The 22,200-nt window shown below is 42.7% G+C and overlaps 1 protein-coding gene across 1 annotated transcript in view; it reads left to right on the top strand.

Annotated features, from left to right (window-relative positions):
* Positions 1-13,773: 13,773 nt before the first annotated feature.
* Positions 13,774-22,200, top strand: part of FAAH2 (fatty acid amide hydrolase 2) — a 103,830-nt gene continuing 95,403 nt past the window's right edge. Inside the window, exon 1 of the mRNA XM_075212895.1 lies at positions 13,774-14,283. Within this exon, the coding sequence (XP_075068996.1) occupies positions 14,107-14,283 (177 nt within the window). The 5' untranslated portion in view covers positions 13,774-14,106. The remainder of the gene's footprint in view (positions 14,284-22,200) is intronic.

Genomic DNA, 22,200 nt, shown 5'->3' with positions numbered 1-22,200 from the left:
CACGCCTCTACACATGTGTGTTCATGAGGTAAAATTACCTCACGAAAATGAGTTTGAGCCCTACCAAATTTCAGCCCTTTTTGAAATTTTTTCCCCACACACACTAAGAATTTAGTAGGTCAGTGTATAACTCTGCCCAGCAGGTGGCGCTGCAACTTGGGTTTTTTTTCCACACACACACACAGACGCCACTAAGCATTTATATATTAGATATATATATATATATATATATATATATATATATATATATATACTCACACATTCATGGTCAGAAGTTTTGAGAATGAAACAAATATTGGTTTTCACAATGTTTGCTGCTTCAGTGTTTTTAGACCTTTTTGTCAGATGTTAAGTTTATGCAAAGAGTCAATATTTGCAGTGTTGACACTTCTTTTTGAAGACCTCTGCAACGCGCCCTGGCATGCTGTCAATTAACTTCTGGGCCACATACGGACGGATGGCCACCCAGTCTTTCCTAATCAATGCTTGGAGTTTGTCACAATTTGTGGGGTTTTTTTGTTTGTCCACCCGCCTCTTGAGGATTGACCACAATGGGATTAAGGTCTGGGGAATTTTGATCCCTAAGCCACTTAGTTATCACTTTTGCCTAATGGCAAGGCACTCCATCATGCTGGAAAAGGCATTGTTCATCACCAAACTATTCTTGGATGGTTGGGAGAAGTTGCTGTTGGAGGATGTTTTTGTACCATTCTTTATTCATGGCTGTGTTCTTAGGCAAAATTGTGAATGAGCCCGCTCCCTTGGCTGAGAAGCAACCCCACACGAGTGGTCTCAGAATACTTTACTTTTGGCATGACACAGGACTGATGGTAGTGCTCACCTTTCCTTTTCCGGACAAACAATCTGAAAGAGGATTCATGAGAAAAAAATGACTTTACCCCAGTCCTCAGCAGTCCAATCCTTGTACCTTTTGCAGAATATCAGTCTGTCCTTGATAATTTTCCTAGAGAAAAGTGGCTTCTTTGCTGGTCTTCTTGAATCCTGGCCATCATCCAAAAGTCTTCGCTTCTGTCAGGCCTGAATAGAGGAAAACACTAACCGGTATTAGCGCTACTGAGCTAGTAGGTGCGGAGTCTAACGTACCCCTAGTATTCACCAGGGACCCCCGCAAGGAGGATTGGACTTCACTGCACAGGGCACACAGGTCAGTTTCCGGTGTAGTGAGAGAAGGGTCAGACAGTCTGGGTCAAGCCAATCGAAATGCGAGGTACAAGGGGAGAATCCAGGAGAGTAGTCAAAACAAGCCAAGGTCGCAGGAACAAAGTGGGGCACACAGAAAGGATGGTCAACAAGATGGGTCACAACAGGAGAGCAAATACACAGGAGGATGGTCTAGGAAGCCGGGTCACAACAGGAAGACAATCACTTGGAAGCTAGAGGCAGAAACCTGTTACTCTGGCACCCTAATGGCGCCAGAGCCAGGTTTAAATAGGGGCAGGAAGGCATGGATAGGTGAACACAGATTCAGGCACAAAGAGTGCCGATAATAGCGTCCCATTGCCTAGCAACGGGACAGACCTGTGCGCATGCGCCCGACGGAGCTGGGGGCGCGGTAACCCTGTTGCTAGGCAAAAGGGTGCCCCAAGCAGCTCTCACAGCAACCGTGCCCGCCAAGCGGAAGAACAACGGGGACGGCGCCTGACAGCTTCACTGTGCATGCAGATGTACTCACACCTGCCTGCTGCCATTCCTGAACAAGCTCTGCACTGGTGGTGCCCCGATCCCGAAGCTGAATCAACTTTAGGAGACGGTCCTGGCACTTGCTGGACGTTCTTAGGCCCCCTGAAGCCTTCTTCACAACTATTAAATCTCTCTCCTTGAAGTTCTTGATCATCCAATAAATGGTTGATTTAGATCCAATCTTACTAGCAGCAATAGGCAAGGGCCTGTGAAGCCCCTTTTGTGCAAAGCAATGATGACTGCACATGTTCCCTTGCAGACAACCATGGTTAACAGAGGAAGAACAATGATGCACCACCCTCCTTTTAAAGCTTCCAATCTGTTATTCTAACTCAGTCAGCATAACAGAGTGATCTCCAGCCTTATCCTCGTCAACACTGTCAACTGTGTTAATGAGAGGATCACTGACCTGATGTCAGCTGGTCCTTTTGTGTTCGGCCTGAAATGTAGTGGAAATGTTGCTTTTGGGATAAAGTTTATTGTCATGGCAAAGAGGGACTTTGAAATTAATTGCAATTCATCTGATCACTCTTCATGACATTCTGGAGTATATGCAAATTGCCATCATAAAAACTGAGGCAGCAGACTTTATGAAAAATAATATTTGTGTCATTATCAAAAATTTTGGCCATGTCCGTATATTGAAAGAGTTAATGTTTTTGTTCAAAAGGAATATGAAATGAAACACCAGGCAGTTTTTTTTACTGTTTAAAAAGCTTATTTAAACTTGAAGATTCGTACTCTGCTTCACTCTGGCTCAGTGCCTTGCAAGCTACACAGCAGCACTTTGCTATTTGTTAACCCAGGGTCTTATGATTTGCTTAGATGATACACATGCTCAGTACCAAAATGTCTATGTGACTGAATGTCTATATAGCATAATAAACTTTAGAGTAGTTAAACCACACCCTGTGTGTTCACTTGCTCTCTGGCCTTATCTGAACTTATCTGATCATTGACCACTCAAGAAATATCGCTGACAACTTTGGAGGTCCCATCTGAGATCCCCAATTCTTCACCTTGTACGAATAATGGTTGTGGTGGGCAACCGGAACCACAGAATTGCAAAAACCTTGTGGTAAGTAGAACTTATTATCTGCTTGAAAGAAATGCTTTTCTGTCTTCCTGTATCCTTCCTTCAGTCTGTGCTTGGCAAAGGCTCGGGGATAAAGTAAGTCTCAGTGATCATTTGTCTTTTCAATGTGCTTTAACTGTAATTAAGCGTATGATTGGGTGACTCTGAATTAGAGATTGGCGGGCTTGGTTCCCCGAGATCCGAATCCACCCGAACTTTGCCTATTCGAGTACCGAGCCGCCCGTTCGGAATTGAAATCGAGGCAAAACGTCATTGTGACGTCGTCGGATCTTGGTTCTCGCAATATTTGAAATGCATAAATACTCGCCTCCACAGCAATCCATCGCAATTTGACAGAGGGAGAGAGAAGGGTTAGGTCACAAGCTGTATTAGAGCAGGGACAGAGCAATAATTGTATACCTTATTCTTTCAATTATTAGTGAAATTCTGCTACCAATTCTAATAGAAATTGTTAGAGCAGGAGGAGAGGAGGATAGAGGCATTTTTTTCAATATTTTGCACTACAAGTGCTTTGGGATGTCCCATATTCCCTAGTGTGAAACAATAATTTTTCTGCCTGCAAAAAGTCATATTTTGCAGCACTATCTATAGAATATTTTACACTACAAGTGATTTGGGGTGTCCCATATTCCCCAGTGTGAAACAATAATTTTTCTGGCTGCAAAAAGTCATATCTAGCAGCAGTATCTATATAATATTTTGCACTACAAGTGCTTTGGCCTCATTAAAATGGATTCAAAACAGTCCACATATAAGCAGGATCAGCAAGCAGGTGCTGGCACCAGTCCTGATGGTAGTGTTACCAGTATGGTAAAGCCTATGTAAAAGTACATAGTCTTTTTAAGTCAGGTTAAAAAACACACTCACAAAAAAATGTAACCGTGTTGAAGAGAAAAAGAGCTGTAACTCCATGGCGAGAAAAAAAAAAATGCCAACATGCCATTCTACACACGCAGTGGAAAAGAAAGAATGATGCCTTCGCCTTTCTCTATTACTGCCAGATCTAAAGATGTTACTGAGCCTTCTTCTTGTAAGGTCACTCGTGAGCAAGCAAGTGTTGCACAAGTACTGTTACGTGTGAAAGCAGAGCTGCAAGAAAACAGTAAGGCATTAGAGAAAAATGTATGCTCAGAATCAGAAATGACACCAATCCCTGAGGAGAGTCCATTCACGAGTGGTATGTGTAATCGTGACCATTCTGATAGTGTACCCATAAAGAAGGGCCCTTTAGGCATTTTTGCTGATGTGTGCCTGAACAGCCCGAGTGTAGCCGGTGATACACCAAGTGAGGATGACACTTTGGAATTAGAAGAGGATGAGGGCGCTGATGAGGATGCGGTTGATTGTGTAAGTCCTGCACCAGTGGCAGCAGTGTGGCACCAGTGGCAGCAGTTCTGGCACGTGAGGTTCTCGCACCAATTTGCACTTTCCAAACACAAGCAGGGATGACGCAGGTGACAGACCACAACAGTTTGACATCTGGGCTGGTTTGAAGGATTTGACAAAAAAATGTGTGACCTTGCCCATAACTCCAACCAATCCTACTATTAACATGCAAAGGATGGTGGAGGGCCTAGCAGGAATTAAACTGTATTTTTCCTAATTTGCACTAATAAGGTATGGGTGTAATATACACCCAAAGACGAGTGCTCAATTGCTAAGAGTCCTTGATGAAGAGGAAGACAAGCAGGCTAGTCTGTAGAATTTCCGGTCAAATTCTACTGTGTTATAGGGATAACACCCAAAGAGAAGAGCTACATTGCTCCATTGCTAATTGTAATTGCTGAAATAGAAATAATAGGGCTGACAGTCTTGCTCTAAATATGCAGTTACATTTTATTGTACCATAGCTCACTCAGAAACAGGAGAGGTGGCAGGGTTTAGTGCTAATCTTCCTCAAATAATACTAATTCATCCCACCATCATAGAAGTCTGTGTAGTATGATGTAATTGCCGATAATGGCCTTCCAAATGGAATTAGTACTTCATTTTAGGGCAGAGCTGTCACGATTTTTGGCCAATTCTTTTACAGCAGAGCAAATATCAAAATGTTGTGCGGACTGATCTGCATCACCACTGGGTGTGTTGGGAAAGCAATTTTTTTTACAATAAGCAATTGCCAGAGAAACTGAAGGAGAAGATGTCCTTACAAGTTGTTGATAGATCTTGGATCCTGGCGAAGCAAATAAAGTATTTAATCTACAATTAAAATATAATGACATTTTCTAACAGGGACAGAACACCTCAATTAAATGTCTTAAACCAACTGTATTAATAGTGGACATTGGACGCAGATCTAATACTAGCATAGTACTCAGGGCGTCTGAGATCAGCTTTGCGACTGGGTGACAGGCTTCCTCTTGCAAAGGATTGTTTAACTGTAAATTGTTGATTCTGGGGATACTGATGATGAAGGTGTTGGGGTGTAGATTGCAGGTGCTGGGATGTAGATGAGAGAAGGAAGGTAGATGATGCTGGACTGCTTGTTGTTATTTTTTTTAACCTAAGTTTCTGATTTTCCCAACAGCTTTCCAAGAACTCGCTGAAAAATGACGTAACATGGGTGAGGATCCCAGATGGTTAAGGTCCCTACCTCTACTGAGTGTGGCTTTAAAAATGCTACAAATGGCAAGACAACTCTTGGCAGGATTTGTGTAAAAATAATTCCACACTTAAGAGGTGGATTTTTGGTCTTATGTCCAGGCATGACAATGGCCTTTTTCTTATCACTGGCAAGAACTGCAGCAATTTTTCTTTTAAAGTGTATGAAAATCATATTGTGACCTAGGAGGTGTTCAAAATTGAATGGAAATGACTGGAAATTAGAGTTAGTAAGGTTAATAATAATGTAGGTACAAAATAATACCTAAATTATGTTATTTTAGCACAATTTTTTTTTTTTTTTTTTAACAAATTGCAAGACAAAACCAAAACACGCAAGGGCAGTTTTGCCAAAACCAAAACACGACGGTAATCCAGATCCAAAACCAAAACACAACGGTAATCCAGATCCAAAACCAAAACACGGTGGTCAGTGACCATCTCTACTCTGAATGCATGAAAATAAGTTGAATTTTGGATTGTGAGATGGTCCTATTGAACCTAGGTGTTATGTTCTTGCCCTTAGATTTGCCCTCATTCAAGATGGCCGTGATTGCCTCATGAAGTTTCCATCTTGGATATCTGATATGAACTTACCCTTACAATAGCCCTTATCTAAGATGGCCAGAACTGTTTCAGGAAGATTCCATCTTGGATCTCATTTCCTGTTTGGGCCTAGAAAAGGCACTTCCTTTTATGCAGCCTTTGCTCGAGTATTGTGTTTGTATCTGAAGCAGATGCTTCCACAGAACCTTGCTCCCTTGTGATTTGGAATACAATTCCTTGATACCTCTACAAGATATTTATCTTTTTGATATTTTGGACTTGCTTGCTGGACATTTAAGATGTATTTCTATATCCAAAATAAATCCTGTTTACTACAGAACTACCTGGCTATTGGGTGCCGTTTGTAATACCAGAAGTGTGACACTAGGAGTAAAGTCTTCCTGGACATCCAGTGGCCTTATGGGCAGTTTGTCCTGGTTGCCCCTGACTCTGTGGGAATATAGTAGATTGTCACTGCCGAAATCAGCAGAAGGAATTGACGATGTATAAAACTGCCCCTTGAGTCTGGACAGGTACCCTTGCAGTTCTCCGATGCTACCCAAATTAAGACACCAGGAGTCATGGGCTAGTTGCATGTTTTGTCTATCCTCATAAATTCTAGTCAGATATGTCACGAGCCGCAGCAGTACGCTGCATTCTGGCGTGATCTAGCAGCCAGGCGCGTGCATTGGCGACAATGCACTGTTATTTTTCCTTGAGCTTATCTTTGTGGCATAGAGTAGGAGGGTGTAGGGACATCCTCCAACACCAGGGGGAGCTCTCCTATGATTTAAATTGGTTCATATATTTATACATGTTCCTGGTTTATGTTTGTCACTCACCGGACTGTGAGTGCCATTTCCCGTGGGTTCAGGAACCGTGGCCGTCCGCCATCCTGAGGGTCTGCGCATGTGCAGCCCTTATCAAACCTTCAGTACCTGTTGCTTTTAATTGATTGGATGATCAGGCAACCCTCCCTATTTAAACCACCTGTGATCATTACCTGGTTGCCTGATCTTGGAGTCTCATTCCCCATGAGCCTCTGAAGGTGTTCCTGTGTTCCTCGTGTATTTAGCCCCTGCTGATTCCTGTTTACTGCTATTGTGGTTTCCAGACCACTTTAACTCTCCTGTGTTCATCGTGCCTGCACTCAGCTGATTCCTATCTGCTATTTCTACCGGACTCCTGTCCGCTTCAACTCTCCTGTGTTCATCGTGCCTGCACTCAGCTGATTCCTATCTGCTGCCGCCGTTACTACTACAGAGTTCCTGATCGCCTCAACTCTCCTGTGTTTATCGTGTCAGCTCTCCGCTGCCTCCGTTACTACTACAGGGTTCCAGACCACCTCTACTCTCCCGTGTTCAGCGTGCCTTCTGTCCGCTGCCTCCACCACTACTACTGGATACCAGACAGCCTCAACTCTCACGTGTTCATCATGTTACCAGTTTCACTTACTACTGCTTCCTGAGTATTGCTTCGTTGATTCTGGATTACCTGCCGTGCGCTGCACCAACCTCATTACCGCTTCCACCCTCCAGTGGTCTCTCCTCCTGCCGGCCTTCAGCCGTTCAGGTATCCCTGCACGTCTCTCTGACAGCCTGCTCTCCTGAACCGCGGTATGCATATTTTCCACTGACTTTGCTTTTGTATTGCATATCCATCTGGACTGAGTTGTGTTCTCCTCCGGAGCCTCCTATCCACTGAAGCTATTGTTACCATTGACTTTGTTTCCTATTGCCTGGATAGCTATTGTGACTTTGTATACTTCAAGCACTGCTTGTCAGTTATCGTTGTATTGTGGATATCATCGTGGGATCAAGTTCTGTGTGCCCCGTATATACTCTGCTTTACATTCATCTCCTCGTGCCCCTCCTCACATATATATATCAGTGGTACAACTTGCTGACGCAGACCACTGACTCCTGTTCCCTGTTACACCAGTTTCAAGTATCCTCTCACATAAGCAGTGGTACAACTTGCTATACGCAGACCACTGTCTTCCCCGTTACCTACTTTCACCTGGATTCCATTCCTTCACTATAGACAGCGGTACAACTTGCTATACGCAGACCGCTGACTCTCACTACCTCCTCGCTACTCCTGGACATTCCTCCTCACTATAGCAGTGGTACAATTTGCTATACGCAGACCACTGACTCTCCTCACGTTTCCTTGTCCATCTGGTTCCTCGTGTACATTCATCTACTCATTACCAGTTGCTGCTAGTCATAGACTTTCCTTGAGCATTCTCTCACCATCTGCTGTTTCTCCTGTTCCATTGTCATCCTGCTACCAGAGAACCATAGTACCAGCTATATTACTCTGGTAAGTCCATCTTCTGGTGATATCCTGGGCAAAGACTCCTAGTGCCCGTGACAATGTTATTATCTATGTCAGTTCTAAGCCAGTAAATTAATTAGCAGCCTCCTGAGGCTGATTGTCAGCCCTGTTCTCCTCCTTTCTGATTGGTCCATCAAAGTATTAACGGCAGGGAGGGCTTAGCCTCACTGCCGGTTATAGCGTCCAGTTCCCTGTCTGCAGCAGAGATAAATTATGATATGGGAAATAGTGAGTTGCTGGCCATTAATTGGGCATTCGAAGAATGGAGACATTGGTTGGAGGGCGCTAAGCATAACATCACGGTGTACACGGATCACAAAAATCTCCAATACATTGAGACTGCCAAGAGGTTGAATCCCAGACAGGCGCGCTGGGCTCTTTTCTTATCTCGATTTAATTTTGTGATCACATATCGCCCTGGTTCTAAGAATTTGAAGGCGGATGCCTTATCCAGAAGTTTTTTACAGAAACTTGAGGATCCCATTTATAACACTTCTATCTCAAACCATTGTTTCTGTGCTAACTCAGGATTTGGCAACCCAGTTACAGGCAGGGCTGCTGAGAGGGGGAAACAGGTACAGTTTACCTGGGCCCGGGCTTGCTTTTAATTTTTATCTTTTTTTATTTATGAATTTTATCTTCCTTTTTTTTTTTTATTTAATATTTTTTTTTCCGCGGGGGGGGGAGAAGGGGTCATGGGGGTCGGTCGATCAAGCTCGTTGGTGGGGGGAGCTGGAACAAAAAAAAGAAAAAAAAAAAGAAAGAAATCATACTCACGTGATCGTGGCGCCGCATCCCTCCTCTTTTCTCTGCTCCATTCACACTAACTGTCGGGTGTGACGTCATCAAGTCACGCCCGTCAGTCAGTGAGGAGTGCCGCAGCCAGCATGAAGAAAGCAGCATGAAGAAAGAAGAGAAGACAGAAGAGAAGAGAAGTAAAGAAAGAAGCTGACAAAAGGTAAGGAAAGAAACGGAGAGGCAAGGGGTGAAACAGAAAGGGACAGTACTATAAAGAAGAGGGAGTAAAAAAACGTGGGAGAGAAACTGAGATTAAAAGAAAAAGGGGAGAGAAACGGAGATTAAAAAAAAAAGGGGAGAGAAGCTGAGATTTAAAAAAAAAAAAGGGGAGAGAAGCACAGATTAAAAAAAAAGGGGAGAGAAGCACAGATTAAAAAAAAAGGGGAGAGAAGCACAGATTAAAAAAAAAAGGGGAGAGAAGCACAGATTAAAAAAAGGGGAGAGAAGCACAGATTAAAAAAAAGGGGAGAGAAGCACAGATTAAAAAAAAGGGGAGAGACGCACAGATTAAAAAAAAAGGGGAGAGAAGCACAGATTAAAAAAAAAAGGGGGCAAAGCAGCATGGAGGGCGCAATGTGAGCATAAGGGGGCACAGTGTAGTTGTGATGAAGGGGCACAGTAATGTGTGTATAATGGCACAGGGGGCTTGTTACAATGTAGTGTGTGTGAGGTAGGTGGTGGCTAATTAATGGGCGCTATTTTGTTTGTAGGGTGATGGTGAGGCAATTTAATAGTGGGGACTATTAATTTAAGATGGGGTGGCTTGGGGGCTATTGAATATGGGGGTGAGTTTGGGGAGAATGAGGTCTATTTATTAAATGTGACTGAGTTATTTAATGGCAGTGATGGTTGCGGGAAATAGGTATTGCTGTTTGCAGGAAGGGAATAGTTTATTTGTTAAATGTGAATACTATTATTTTAATGTTGGGGCTGGAGGAAGGCCTAATCATTAATCGTGGGTGCTATTGATTTAACGCTGGGGCTGGCTGTAATTTTCTAAATGTTTCCATTTTTTTCCCAAATAGGTCCTTCAACATTCCACGATCCAGACAAGCCACAACTAAAGAAAGCAGCAGCCACAGGTGGAGAAAGTGAGAAGAACAGGTAGGAGAGAGCAGCACAGTGTGTGAATTGTTGTGATTCTAGTAGGGACAATACCAATTTTTGGTGAGTGTTGTGCCAAATGTAAGGTGCAGGCCAAGACTGAACTCTTTGTGTACACACTGCATTCTTTGTATACTACACTGTGGTGCTAGATGTCCTGAAAGTCAGGAGTGGTTGGACATAAGTGACGCTCTGGCGAATTGAGAGTCTAGTGATTTTGATGTTAGCTACGCCCCAATGGTGCATTTGCCACGCCCCCAAATGCTTGACCACACCCCCATGAATTTGTTGTACCGGGGCCCTGAATTCCTCTTGGCAGCCATGGTTACAGGCAGTTCAGGATCAGGCACCAGCTTCCATGCCTCCCAATTTGTTGTTTGTGCCAGCTGGTCTGAGACAGTCTTTCTTGTCTGAGGTCCATGACAGCAAAATATCTTGACATCCAGGTATCACCAAGACTATTAAATTACTCGCTCGTTCTGTTTGGTGGCCTTCTATGAAGAAAGACGTTAGAGACTTTGTACAGTCCTGCGAGATTTGTTCCATGGTGAAAACACCCAGAGATTTACCCATAGGACAGATGATGCCTTTACCCGTGCCCAGTGTTCTATGGACCCACATTTCATGGATTTTATCACGGATTTGCCTTTGTCTAAAGGGTGTAATTGCATTTGGGTGATAGTTGATCGCTTTAGTAAGATGTCTCAATTTGTTCCTTTACCAAAGCTACCATCTGCTAAGTCTTTGGCTCCTCTGTTCATTCAAAATGTTTTCAGATTACATGGAATACCCAGTAATATTGTATCAGATAGAGGAACTCAATTTGTGGCCCAGTTCTTGAAATCATTTTGTGCTTTGCTTGACATTCAACTAAGTTTTTTATCAGCCTATCACCCGCAAACTAATGGACAGGCGGAAAGGGTAAACCAGTCTTTGGAACAGTATTTAAGATGCTACATTTCTGAATTACATGACAACTGGGTAGAATACGTGCCATGGGCGGAATTTGCCTACAATAATTCACCACACTCTTCCTCTGGTTATGCCCCATTTTTCTGCATTTATGGGAGACATCCCAAGTCTGTTTCATTTTCTGACATCATCCCACCCACCCGGAGATCGGACACATTGCTCATTCTCTGAAGAGAATATGGAAAAAGATAAACTTATCTTTGAAGCAAGCTTCGTCTCGAGCCAAGTTATTTAAGGATCACTCCAGACATCCTTGTAAGTTCAAGGAAGGGGACAGAGTATGGCTCTCCACTAAGAACATCAAGCTCCGCCAGCCTTCCTTTAAGTTTGGACCAAGATACATTGGTCCATTTAAGATCATCAGGAAGATTAATCCTGTTGATTTTCAGTTGGAACTGCCCAACTCTTTGAGGATACCCCCGTATGTTCCATGCATCCTTATTGAAGCCAGCTCTTACTTCCCGGAGGTTTCCAGGAAACAGCCAAGCAAACCTGCCCCAGTGATAAGCGATCCTTATACATGTACAAATATATAAATGAACCAATTTAAATCATAGGAGAGCTCCCCCTGGTGTTGGAGGATGTCCCTACACCCTCCTACTCTATGCCACAAAGATAAGCTCAAGGCAAAAATAACAGTGCATTGTAACCAATGCACACGCCCGGCTGTTAGATCATGCCAGGATGCGGCATACCACAGTGGCTCGTGACAGTATCCCCCCTTGAGGAGGTTCCTGGTTTATGTTATTATCTATGCCAGTTCTAAGCCAGTAAAATAATTAGCAGCCTCCTGAGGCTGATTGTCAGCCCTGTCCTCCTCCTTTCTGATTGGCCCATCAAAGTATTTTAGGCAGGGAGGGCTTAGCCTCACTGCTGGTTATAGTGTCCAATTTCCTGTCTGCTAACTTGCTCCTGTGCTGTTTGGTGTATACCTTCTGGATTGTACTTCTGTGTATGACCCCTGCTTGGACCTTGACCTTTGGCGTGTTACCTGATTATTCTGCTTGCTAGTGACCTCTGACCGCTGCCATCTACGCTGCCTCCTGGCCTACCGCTATGGTTTTGTATTACAAACTTACACTACATCTGGAGTTAAGTCCTGGGGGCATCTGAGTGCCGGTGAGCGTATAAAGCTCTATGGGAAAAGCGGCTGCTAAAGGTGAAGACCTCCGCCAACTAGTTCTCTGAGTTTGTGAACAGACTGTCAATGTAATAATATTCACATTTGATTAAAGCAGATCTATATTTATTTAAACCAATTAACAAGTTTGTTTTTGACAACTAGTTGTTCATAGCTATCAATGGTAATATGGAATTGTGAACAGAACTTTTACAAATGATATATATATATATTTCTTCTTGATATTGTTCTCTTTTAGAGATCTAACCTAAAAGGGTCTACTTCTGTCCATTTTATATGCTTTCACTTATTAATTGTATATTTTATACATATTTACATTTTGTTATGTTTAATAAATGTTTCATATATTTTGTCTGGTGATCCATGATATATATTTGTATCAATATAATATTTGATTCTCATTACTTAAGTTATAGCACTCTATTAAGCTAAATTCTTTGGTGGTACCTATCAAGGAGGTTTGCAGCCTCCCTTTTTACAGCTGCTTGTCCTTTGTTTGCCATATTGATTATTATTTCACATCTTGGGTGCCATTATTAAAGGTTTTTTTCTTTTGTGGTTTGAAAAATTATTGATGGACTGTATGTTAATTACAGGTTACTGGCCTATGTGTTTTAAACTTGGAAAAATTGTTGGTATTGGAAAGGTAGCTTTCCAAAAAGTTTGGGCTTAAGTAAGACCTGGATCAAGGGTTTCCTGGAGTGAATAGAGAGAGAGAGAGAGAGAGAGAGGGCATGCATTCATGAGGTCCATTTAGTTTCTTCTGACCTACCAGTCAGACAGCCGGCTAATTAATAGTTGCAAGTGAAAATATGGTGCACTTCTTTAAATGAATGAAATGTGTACAAGTGACTAAAATCAGTTGAAAAGTGCAGCCAGGACAATTAAGACCACTGTGTGAAAACAAAAGAAAAGATAGTCCAACGCTCTAACACAAACAATACATAAATCATTATGTGTCAGCATATACATAAATAGGACAATTTTGTGCACAATATGGCTAAATTGGCATAAGCTCACCTGCCAAAGTCAAAGCCAGGATTAGTTCTCGTATAAACAAATAGCAGACTGTGTAGCTATATCCACCATAGGCACAATTAAGCAAATACATTTTTTGAGGATACAATCCTTTTAACAATAATTTAATTAAGGTATTTAACACCACTTGTATTACCTGTTAGAATAGGCATTTTTGAAACTATTTTTAAATAAACAAAAAAAATTACTAAACATAATTTTATGAAACATGGTGTCAAGTTCACATTATTGTATGTTTAACTATACTTACTTGATTTTAAGATTTCTCTATTTATATAAAATAATCCCAGGAGTTAAACAAGCAGGAATGTCAATTGAAATAAATACATATATACACACATACATAACCTCTACAGTACCTTGCACGCCTATGAAGTAGAGGTGCTTGCTGATTAATACCGCCCTTCCCTCCTCTCCTTCCAATCATAGTCACTTCCGTATTGTGATGGCTCCCGGCAGCGCTCCGATTTAAGACATTACAGAACATATTTTTGGTGTTACCGTATTTCTTCTATTTCTCAGTTTGAGCTGAATGATTTTTGGTGGTTTTTTTACACCGCTTTCCAGCTTAGGAACACTATTTGCTGGATTTGCAGCTCTGCCAGAATTCCTAACTTTTATTGTTGAGACGTCTATTTTTGTCCGACTATGGTATAGCAGCATATGAATACAATAAAAAAAAATCCATTGTGAAAGTACACTGTATTGCGTATCGGTTGCTGTGTTGAAACGAAAACTCACTGCCCGTTTTTTTGGTAATTTTTTCATAATGCCTTTTCTGCGTCGTGTCCTAATTTTTGTATTGCAAATGACCTCCAGGTTACTTCTGGCCGTCATCCGATTCTGGTCTATTTTCTCCTGGAATCCCCCTTGTCCGGAACCTCCACACGATCCCCTGTTACTCACCCCAGCTTCTATCCTGGCAGAGAAAATCCGCCGAAGAGAGGTGAGGCGTAATTCAGTCATCTAAATCTAATATCTTCAACATTTTAGACTATATAGATTTGATGGATGTTTGTATGTGAACCTGTAATCACGAATTAGTGTTATATCTTTTGTGAGGGGTTCATGCACAAACGATACATTCATTTTTAGGACTTTAGTAATAATTATTCCAATATGAAGTGATATATTGAATCACTTATAAATATATTTGTACTTTAGTTTTGGTACCATAACAGAATTTGACATGTATTATTCTTGCTAGGCAGGTGAGTGTAAGGAATTTCTGATCCTTATGAAGTTAGGAAGTACTATGGGGCACATTTATCAATATTCACATAAAGTGAAAAATAGTTTTCAATCCTTATTGCAATGATAAGGATTGAACTATTTCTCACATTTATGTACAACCCTGCACAGAAACAGCAGTTCCGAAAAACTGCTGTTTCTGTGATAAAAAAAATCATACTTACCCGCCTCTTAGGAACGCAATGTCCCTGGATCACCTCCTCGTCCTCTTCACTCCTCTTCTTACTGCAATTGCGCATGTGCAGTTTGAAGAACTGCACATGCGCACAAACATCTCGCTAGTTGCAGAGAGCGAGCGGTAATTGACGGGGAGGGATCATGTGATCCCTCTACACATGCGCTGTCCAGCTCTGCTCTTCGGAGCAGAGCTGACAGTACTGAGATTTTTCATTTATGATAATGTACGCCAGATTCAGCTGGTGTACATTATCAAGACAAGTTTCCGAAAAAAATGTTTTTTCGGAACTTGATAGATTGCGGCTGGAAGCAGTCACCATACTGTTGAATGGTGACTGCTCCCAAAAACGAAGAGGAGTGCAAAGCAGCAGATATCCATGATATCTGCTGCGATGCACCTTTAATAAATATGCGGAGGACACGGAGGCACCTTATTTTGCCGGTAAGAGCACTATCGTGCTTTCTTAAATATGCCCCTATTTCTCTTAAGCTAGGTACACATTACAGGTTGTTCACCCAATTATCATGCCAATCACATGATAAATGACTGTTAGGTCTGATATTACATCAGTGTGTACACTCCTACGATGTTTTATCATACCAAAGCATATTGTATTGTTTCATTTGATTTTTAAACTTTACTAAAAATCACTATAATGATGTCGGGCATATTCTGAAGTGTGTATGTACTCACGACCAGTTGTGTACGAAGATCTCCATTGAGTTTACAGTCACGATCATTTCAGCAGTTGGTTATGACAGATGAAGAGCACAGTTCTGAAGGTAAATCTTGCAAGTGTGTATGCATCATCGGCATGCTGATCAGGACTTTAAGTCGGTGGTAAACTCGTTAAAGGAGAAATTTTCTGTTTCGTGTGTACCCAGCTTTACTCTCATTTCTATTTATAGAACAAATGCTTTCACCAGAATCAAGGATATTTGCTTTTTTTTGTAGGCATCTTGTATTTTAGTGTAGTGGTTATTTAATAGCAATATGACATACATAAGAAAATAATTATTATCTATCAATAAAAATTGGATAATCAATAAGTTTAACGTGCCAAACTAGTTGCTGGTAAATTTATAGGACTGCCGCTTGTAAGGGGGCGCTCAAGTGTAAGATTTAATTCATATTTTTATCACCGTAATGGGCAACAGGTGGCCCTAGGGCTGCATGAGGATCTCCAAGCCTTCACTTGCATTCCCCAGCAATGTCCTCCTAACAATTTTCGAAGGCTTTATGGCATCTTTCATAACAATGTTAAAACACAGAAGAACTTGTAAATTGCTCAAGGCTCTGCGTCATGTCACTGAGACCAGGGTGTAATCGGCTGAGTTTCTTGTATCTAATTGGAAATATCTCCCACTGTCCCAGCCAGTCACTAATGTGTCTTGTGAGGCATTTCTTAGAGCTGTAAGATTTACTCAATTCCTTCATTTTTGCAAATACAGCTTTTTAATAGAGGTGCTCTGGCAATTCTCTTACAATGGGACATATTCAATTACCTTCTGGGATCGTGGCTACGTTCAGCTGTGCAAATAAAGGGCAATTATGGTAACGCCACATTGCAGATTTCCCTACGCAACCCTATGGGGCTCGAAGGGAAATCTGCGGTGTAGCGATATCGGGAAGCAGATAGCCGCGATCTAGGAAGGTAATTGAATATTTTTGTTCAATATCTTGACAACTAAGTGGTTTACAAAAACTGTATGGGCTGCAGGGGATTTTAATAGTGAAGCAAGTGATCCATGCTCTGATGTCTCAAAGGTTCTTTTTTTATTGTATTCCACTGAATACTGTTAATTACATGACCAGAAGAATAGGCAGATAACAGGTAGGTCTAAGATAAAGCTTCTTTACTGATAACCATATAACTTACAAGACACTGAAATCAACACGGTTCATGGTGTGAAAAAAATAACACTTTCTCAGGATATATATGTTTATGCCTTCCACTATCACTGTTATCTTTGCTCCATAGTCCTCCCTGCTTTAGCATCTACCCTGGACTTAGAAATCTCCTCCCTCTTATTCATTACCGAACCTGATATGCTGGTCAAAGTACACAATTCATCTGTTCTTTAACATTTAATTGGAATGCCCGTTCTCACAGTACCAGGTTTAACGTTGGTTATTTAATCTGTGCTGACAAGTGAAGAGTGTTCCTGTTGGCTACCAGATACGGTTCTGCAACAGCGAGACACATATTGAGCTGTATAGTATCCTAGTCCCTTTGCCCCAATACTGTTACATGGGTAAGTATTTCATACCTGGGCATATATCCACAGTAAAAAAAAAATATAAATTGTATATGTAAGAATCACCACAAAAAGTTTGTAATCACTATAAAGAATAAAACATCACTATGATACAAGCACAAGAGACGGAGAAACCCATACCACTGTAGAGAGACACCCTGTAGACTGGATCATTGTAGTCAGGATGGGTACACAATAAGTCAACCTTCTGTAAACAGCTACGATTTAAGTTGGCGTTGACTGTGGTCCCCAGCCGGTACTGTTTTCCAATACCTTCCATTTTCCTGACAATGATTCTTATAACCCTTCTCCCAGTTCCTATGCTGCATCATTCTGGGTACTGATCTCATGTTTCCCTGCAAGAGGAAGTTCCAGGCTGACTTAACCCTTATATGTGCCTACTATCTGCCTTCTTGTCACACCCATTACTGCTCAAGCATACCCAACTATAAAACCCAATGGTTGAATTCAGAAGCACGTTTCCTTCACACTTGTACATGCTGCTCTGAGTACATTGGAAGGCTTTGCTCATGCAGACTTTCTCCACTACTAATTTATCCACCTGTTTTATATCTCCCCTTTCTTCTGGCCTAGAAATGCTATTTTACTTTAATCATACCTTAATTCCAACCCTTTGCATGTTTTCTTAGTATTTGGGTTCCTTATCTTACCACTTGATAGACAAGATAGGGAATCTTCCTGTGAATAGTGATAGCGATGCTTCTTGAGTGGTCAGTGATCAGATAATGTCCATCAGATTAATCGGCCAGCCGGAGAGCCAAGAAAAATACAGTTCTGTTGTTTGCAAGAACTCTGATTTACTCAGGCAAAAGACATCACTTTTGAAGTTCACATTACATAGACTTATCACAACGCGCAAATATCAGGTATTTAAAATATATGCATTATGCCTACCATTTGAAAAATACATATATAAAAAATACATATCTTTCTATCGCTCCCCTTTTCTCTGTTTCTTGCTCTATCTATTGGTATATTTCTCTTGCTCTCATATCGTATACAAAGTGCTGCTGTATTCAGGGCCCCTTCACTTTTCTGCTCCTCCTCACTGCATATATGTTTTAATTACTTACAGTCAAATCCTTGATTAAAGGGAATATCTTCAGCGTTCCCTTTAATTTTGGCCATTCCTGTCACTATTAATATCCAGATGAACTTTTTATCCTTGTTACATGTATTTATTTATTTGTAAAACCCATCAAATATTTTTCTAGACTATATTATTTTATATTTTTTTGTCTGTTACTATTCTTTTCCTTGAGTATACAAAACCCTGGATCCATTCCAGTGGAGTAGAGTGGGCAATCATAATTCTTAAGTTCATGTTTATTGGGTTTGTAGTTCTGATTTTCTATTTAATTGCACATTAACTGGAATGTCAAACTACTACACTATCTGTGGGTTCTGTTTTGTTCTTCTGTGTTACGAGCCGCGGCGGTAAGCCGCATCCTGGCGTGAGGTAGCAGCCGAGCACGTGCATTAGTTTTAATGCACTGTTATATTTGTAGAGGTTGTAGGGACATCCTCCAACTCCAGGGGGAGCTCTTGCATGATTATATTGTCATTCATACATGTTCCTGGTTGTAATATGTCCTATGCTAGTTCCCCGGTAATAATTAATCAGCAGCCTCCTGTGGCTGATTATCAGCCTGTGCTCCTCCTTTCTGATTTGCCCATCATAGTATTTAAGGCAGTAAGGACTGGGCCTCACTGCCGGTTATAGTTCCTGCTCCAGTGCTGTAGCCTGCTCCCTCTCTGTACCTGCTTATCCTTGATCCTGTTTACCGTTGCCGAACCTTGCTTGAATATTTGACTACGCTTGTCTGCCTGTGCCCCTTGATTTATTGCCTGGACTCTGATGCTGCCATTTCGCCTGTGACCTCTGACCTCGGCTAGTCTACTGGATACTCTGTTTGCTGCCGTCCCTCGACCCTTGCTTGGACTTCACTCTGCTGGTTACTCCTATACTCTTATCGCTGGGTTCTCCCCAGTCAGTGCACAACTCACGACCCTCTGCTGTCTGCGGCCAAGTCTGTCCCCACCACTAGAGGCTCCAGCGAACACCAGACTTCAGAGCAGACTCCGGGTGTTGATGTACTGGCTGGAGGGGTTCCTAACATTATAACCGGCCAAAAAAAAAATACTGATGGAGCCTAGTCCAGCCCAAGTCCTTTCAGGGCAGATCCAGACTATTTCGCAGGTAGTCCAAGACCTCTCAATCAGATTGGCTGCCCAAGAGGAAGCCGCCAAGGCCTCTCAAGCAAACCTGTCACCTGCCATAGAGCCTAAACTGAATCTTCCGGATCGGTTCTCCGGAGACAGAATCCAATTTCCGGAACTTTAAAGAAAGCTGTAAGCTTTATTTCCGCCTCAGGCCCCGCTCCTCAGGTTTGGAGCAGCAGAGGGTGGGCATAATAATTTCCCTGCTCCAGGGTGATCCACAGTCCTGGGCCTTTAGCCTGGCCCAAATCAGCCCTGCACTGCGGTCCGTGGATGTCTTTTTCAACGCCCTTGGTCTCCTCTATGACGACCCAGACCGAGTGGCTTCAGCAGAGTCGCACCTAAGGGCACTTAGACAAGGGTGGCGTACCGCCGAAGAATACTGTGCCGAATTTAGGCGCTGGTCCGTTGATAGTCAGTGGAACGACCCTGCGCTGAAAAGTCAATTCCGCCTGGGCCTCTCGGAGCAGATAAAGGACTCCTTAGTCCAGTACCCCTCATCTCCAATCTTGGAGACACTTATGCAACTTGCTATCAAAATTGACCGCAGAATAAAGGAAAGGAAAGCAGAGAAGGACACGCCTGTACCATCATGCCCTCCTCCGGTCTTTTTCCCTGTTTCTCAAGACCCATCTGAACCCATGCAGCTAGGAGCCTATCGCCTTTCTCCAGAAGAAAGATCTAGGCGGCGTTCCTTGGGGCTTTGCCTGTATTGTGGAAACAAGGGACATCTTCTGCGCACCTGCCCTAACAAGACGGGAAAAGATCTGGCCTAGGTGTATGTTAAGAGGTACGCCTAGGCCTCCAAATGGTCTCTTCTAAGAATTTGGTCCTGATTCCTGCCCAGGTTGCCTTTGAGAATAACTCTGTTTCAGTGTCTGCCTTTCTGGATAGCGGTGCTGCAGGTAATTTCCTTGACGTGGAATTTGCCATGTCCCTCAGCATTCCTGCAGTGAAACTGGAATCTAGCATCAGCGTCTGTGGATGAGACGGAAGACCCTTGATCGGAGGCAGGATCCACTCCAGAACCCCACCGTTGCAACTCAGTGTGGGAACCCTTCACTCCGAAGTTCTTTCATTTTTTCTTATTCCTTGTTCCTCCGTGCCTTTGATCCTAGGGCATCCCTGGCTCCAACATCACAACCCTCATATTGATTGGAGTAAGCGGGAGATCTTACGTTGGGGTACAGCCTGCTCTTTAACCTGCCTGACTCTTCCTCTCCGGGTTGTTCAGCCCTGTTCCGAAAAGCTTCCTTCAACCTACAGGGAGTTCCAGGATGTGTTCTCCAAGAAGGAAGCAGACTCTCTTCCCCCTCATCGGGACTATGATTGCTCTATTGAACTTATATCTGGTTCTAAGTTCCCCAAGGGGAGATTGTATGCCTTATCCATTCCTGAGACCAAAGCTATGGAGGAATACATAGAAGAAAACCTTCGGAGGGAATTCATCAGTCCTTCTAAATCACCGGTGGGAGCCGGCTTCTTTTTTGTGTCTAAAAAGCACGGAAGTCTTAGGCCATGCATAGATTACCGTGGCCTAAATCAAATAACGGTAAAAAACACTTACCCTTTACCACTCATCTCTGTTCTTTTTGATCAGCTTAAACAAGCTGCTGTTTACTCCAAAATTGATCTGCGAGGAGCATATAACCTGGTTCGGATCAAACAGGGGGACGAGTGGAAGACGGCCTTCAACACCCATTCAGGTCATTACGAGTATCTGGTCATGCCCTTCGGCCTATGTAATGCCCCTGCCGTGTTCCAAGATTTTATTAATGATGTGCTGCGAGATTTTCTGGGCAAGTTCGTTGTGGTCTACCTCAATGACATTCTAATCTACTCCAATTCTCTGGAACTTCACCGATTACACGTCAGGGAGGTACTTCTCAAATTACGTCAGCACCATCTCTTTGCTAAATTGGAGAAATGTGAGTTCGAGGTTACCCAAGTCACATTCCTGGGATATGTCATCTCCCCTGATGGCTTTTCGATGGACACCAGTAAGGTCCAAGCAATCCTTGACTGGGTACAGCCTACCAATCTGAGGGCCATTCAGAGATTCTTAGGGTTTGCCAACTACTACAGGCGATTTATTCGTTCCTTCTCGGTATTGGTGGCTCCCATTATAGCCCTTACTCGCAAAGGGGCCGACGCCACTAAGTGGTCTCCCTCAGCATTGGATTCCTTCCAGACACTCAAGAATGCATTAATTTCTGCACCGGTCCTTCGACATCCAAATCCAGAACTGCCGTTCATAGTTGAAGTTGACACCTCCGATGTTGGAGCTGGCGCTATCCTTTCGCAAAAGGATCCCTACGACCATAAATTGCACCCTTGTGCATTTCTCTCTCGAAAATTTTCTTCCGCCGAAACCCACTATGATGTTGGTAATCGTGAGCTATTGGCAGTAAAGTGGGCATTTGAAGAATGGCGCCACTGGCTTGAGGGAGCAGCTCATGTGATTACGGTATATACTGACCACAGCAATCTTCAGTTCATTCAATCCGCTAAGGTCATAAATTCCAGACAAGCCCGGTGGGTCCTGTTTTTCTCTCGTTTCAAGTTCTTCATCACGTTCCGACCAGGGTCCAAAAACACCAAGGCTGATGCCTTGTCTCGCAGCTTTATCTCCACACATCTTCCTCCCACTGAACCATCTTCTATCATCCCTGCCTCTGACATTGTTCTAGGTCTGACCCAGGATTTAGGCACGATCCTTCGGGACTTCCAGCATTTAGCACCACCAGCAACTCCCACAGGTAGATTATTTGTACCTGACCACCTGAGAAAGACTGTCCTCACCAAATGTCACGACAACAAGACCTCGGGTCATCCTGGAGTGTCTAAGACCATTGAACAGCTATCCCGTTCGGTGTGGTGGCCTTCCTTATCCGCTGATACCAGAGAATTTGTGCTCTCCTGTGAAAGTTGTGCT

The sequence above is a fragment of the Mixophyes fleayi genome, chromosome 5 (genome assembly GCF_038048845.1).
Source record: "Mixophyes fleayi isolate aMixFle1 chromosome 5, aMixFle1.hap1, whole genome shotgun sequence".
NCBI classification, from domain to species: domain Eukaryota; kingdom Metazoa; phylum Chordata; class Amphibia; order Anura; family Limnodynastidae; genus Mixophyes; species Mixophyes fleayi.
Note: the sequence above shows the minus strand (reverse complement) of the source record. Positions and strands in the feature narration are given on the sequence as shown.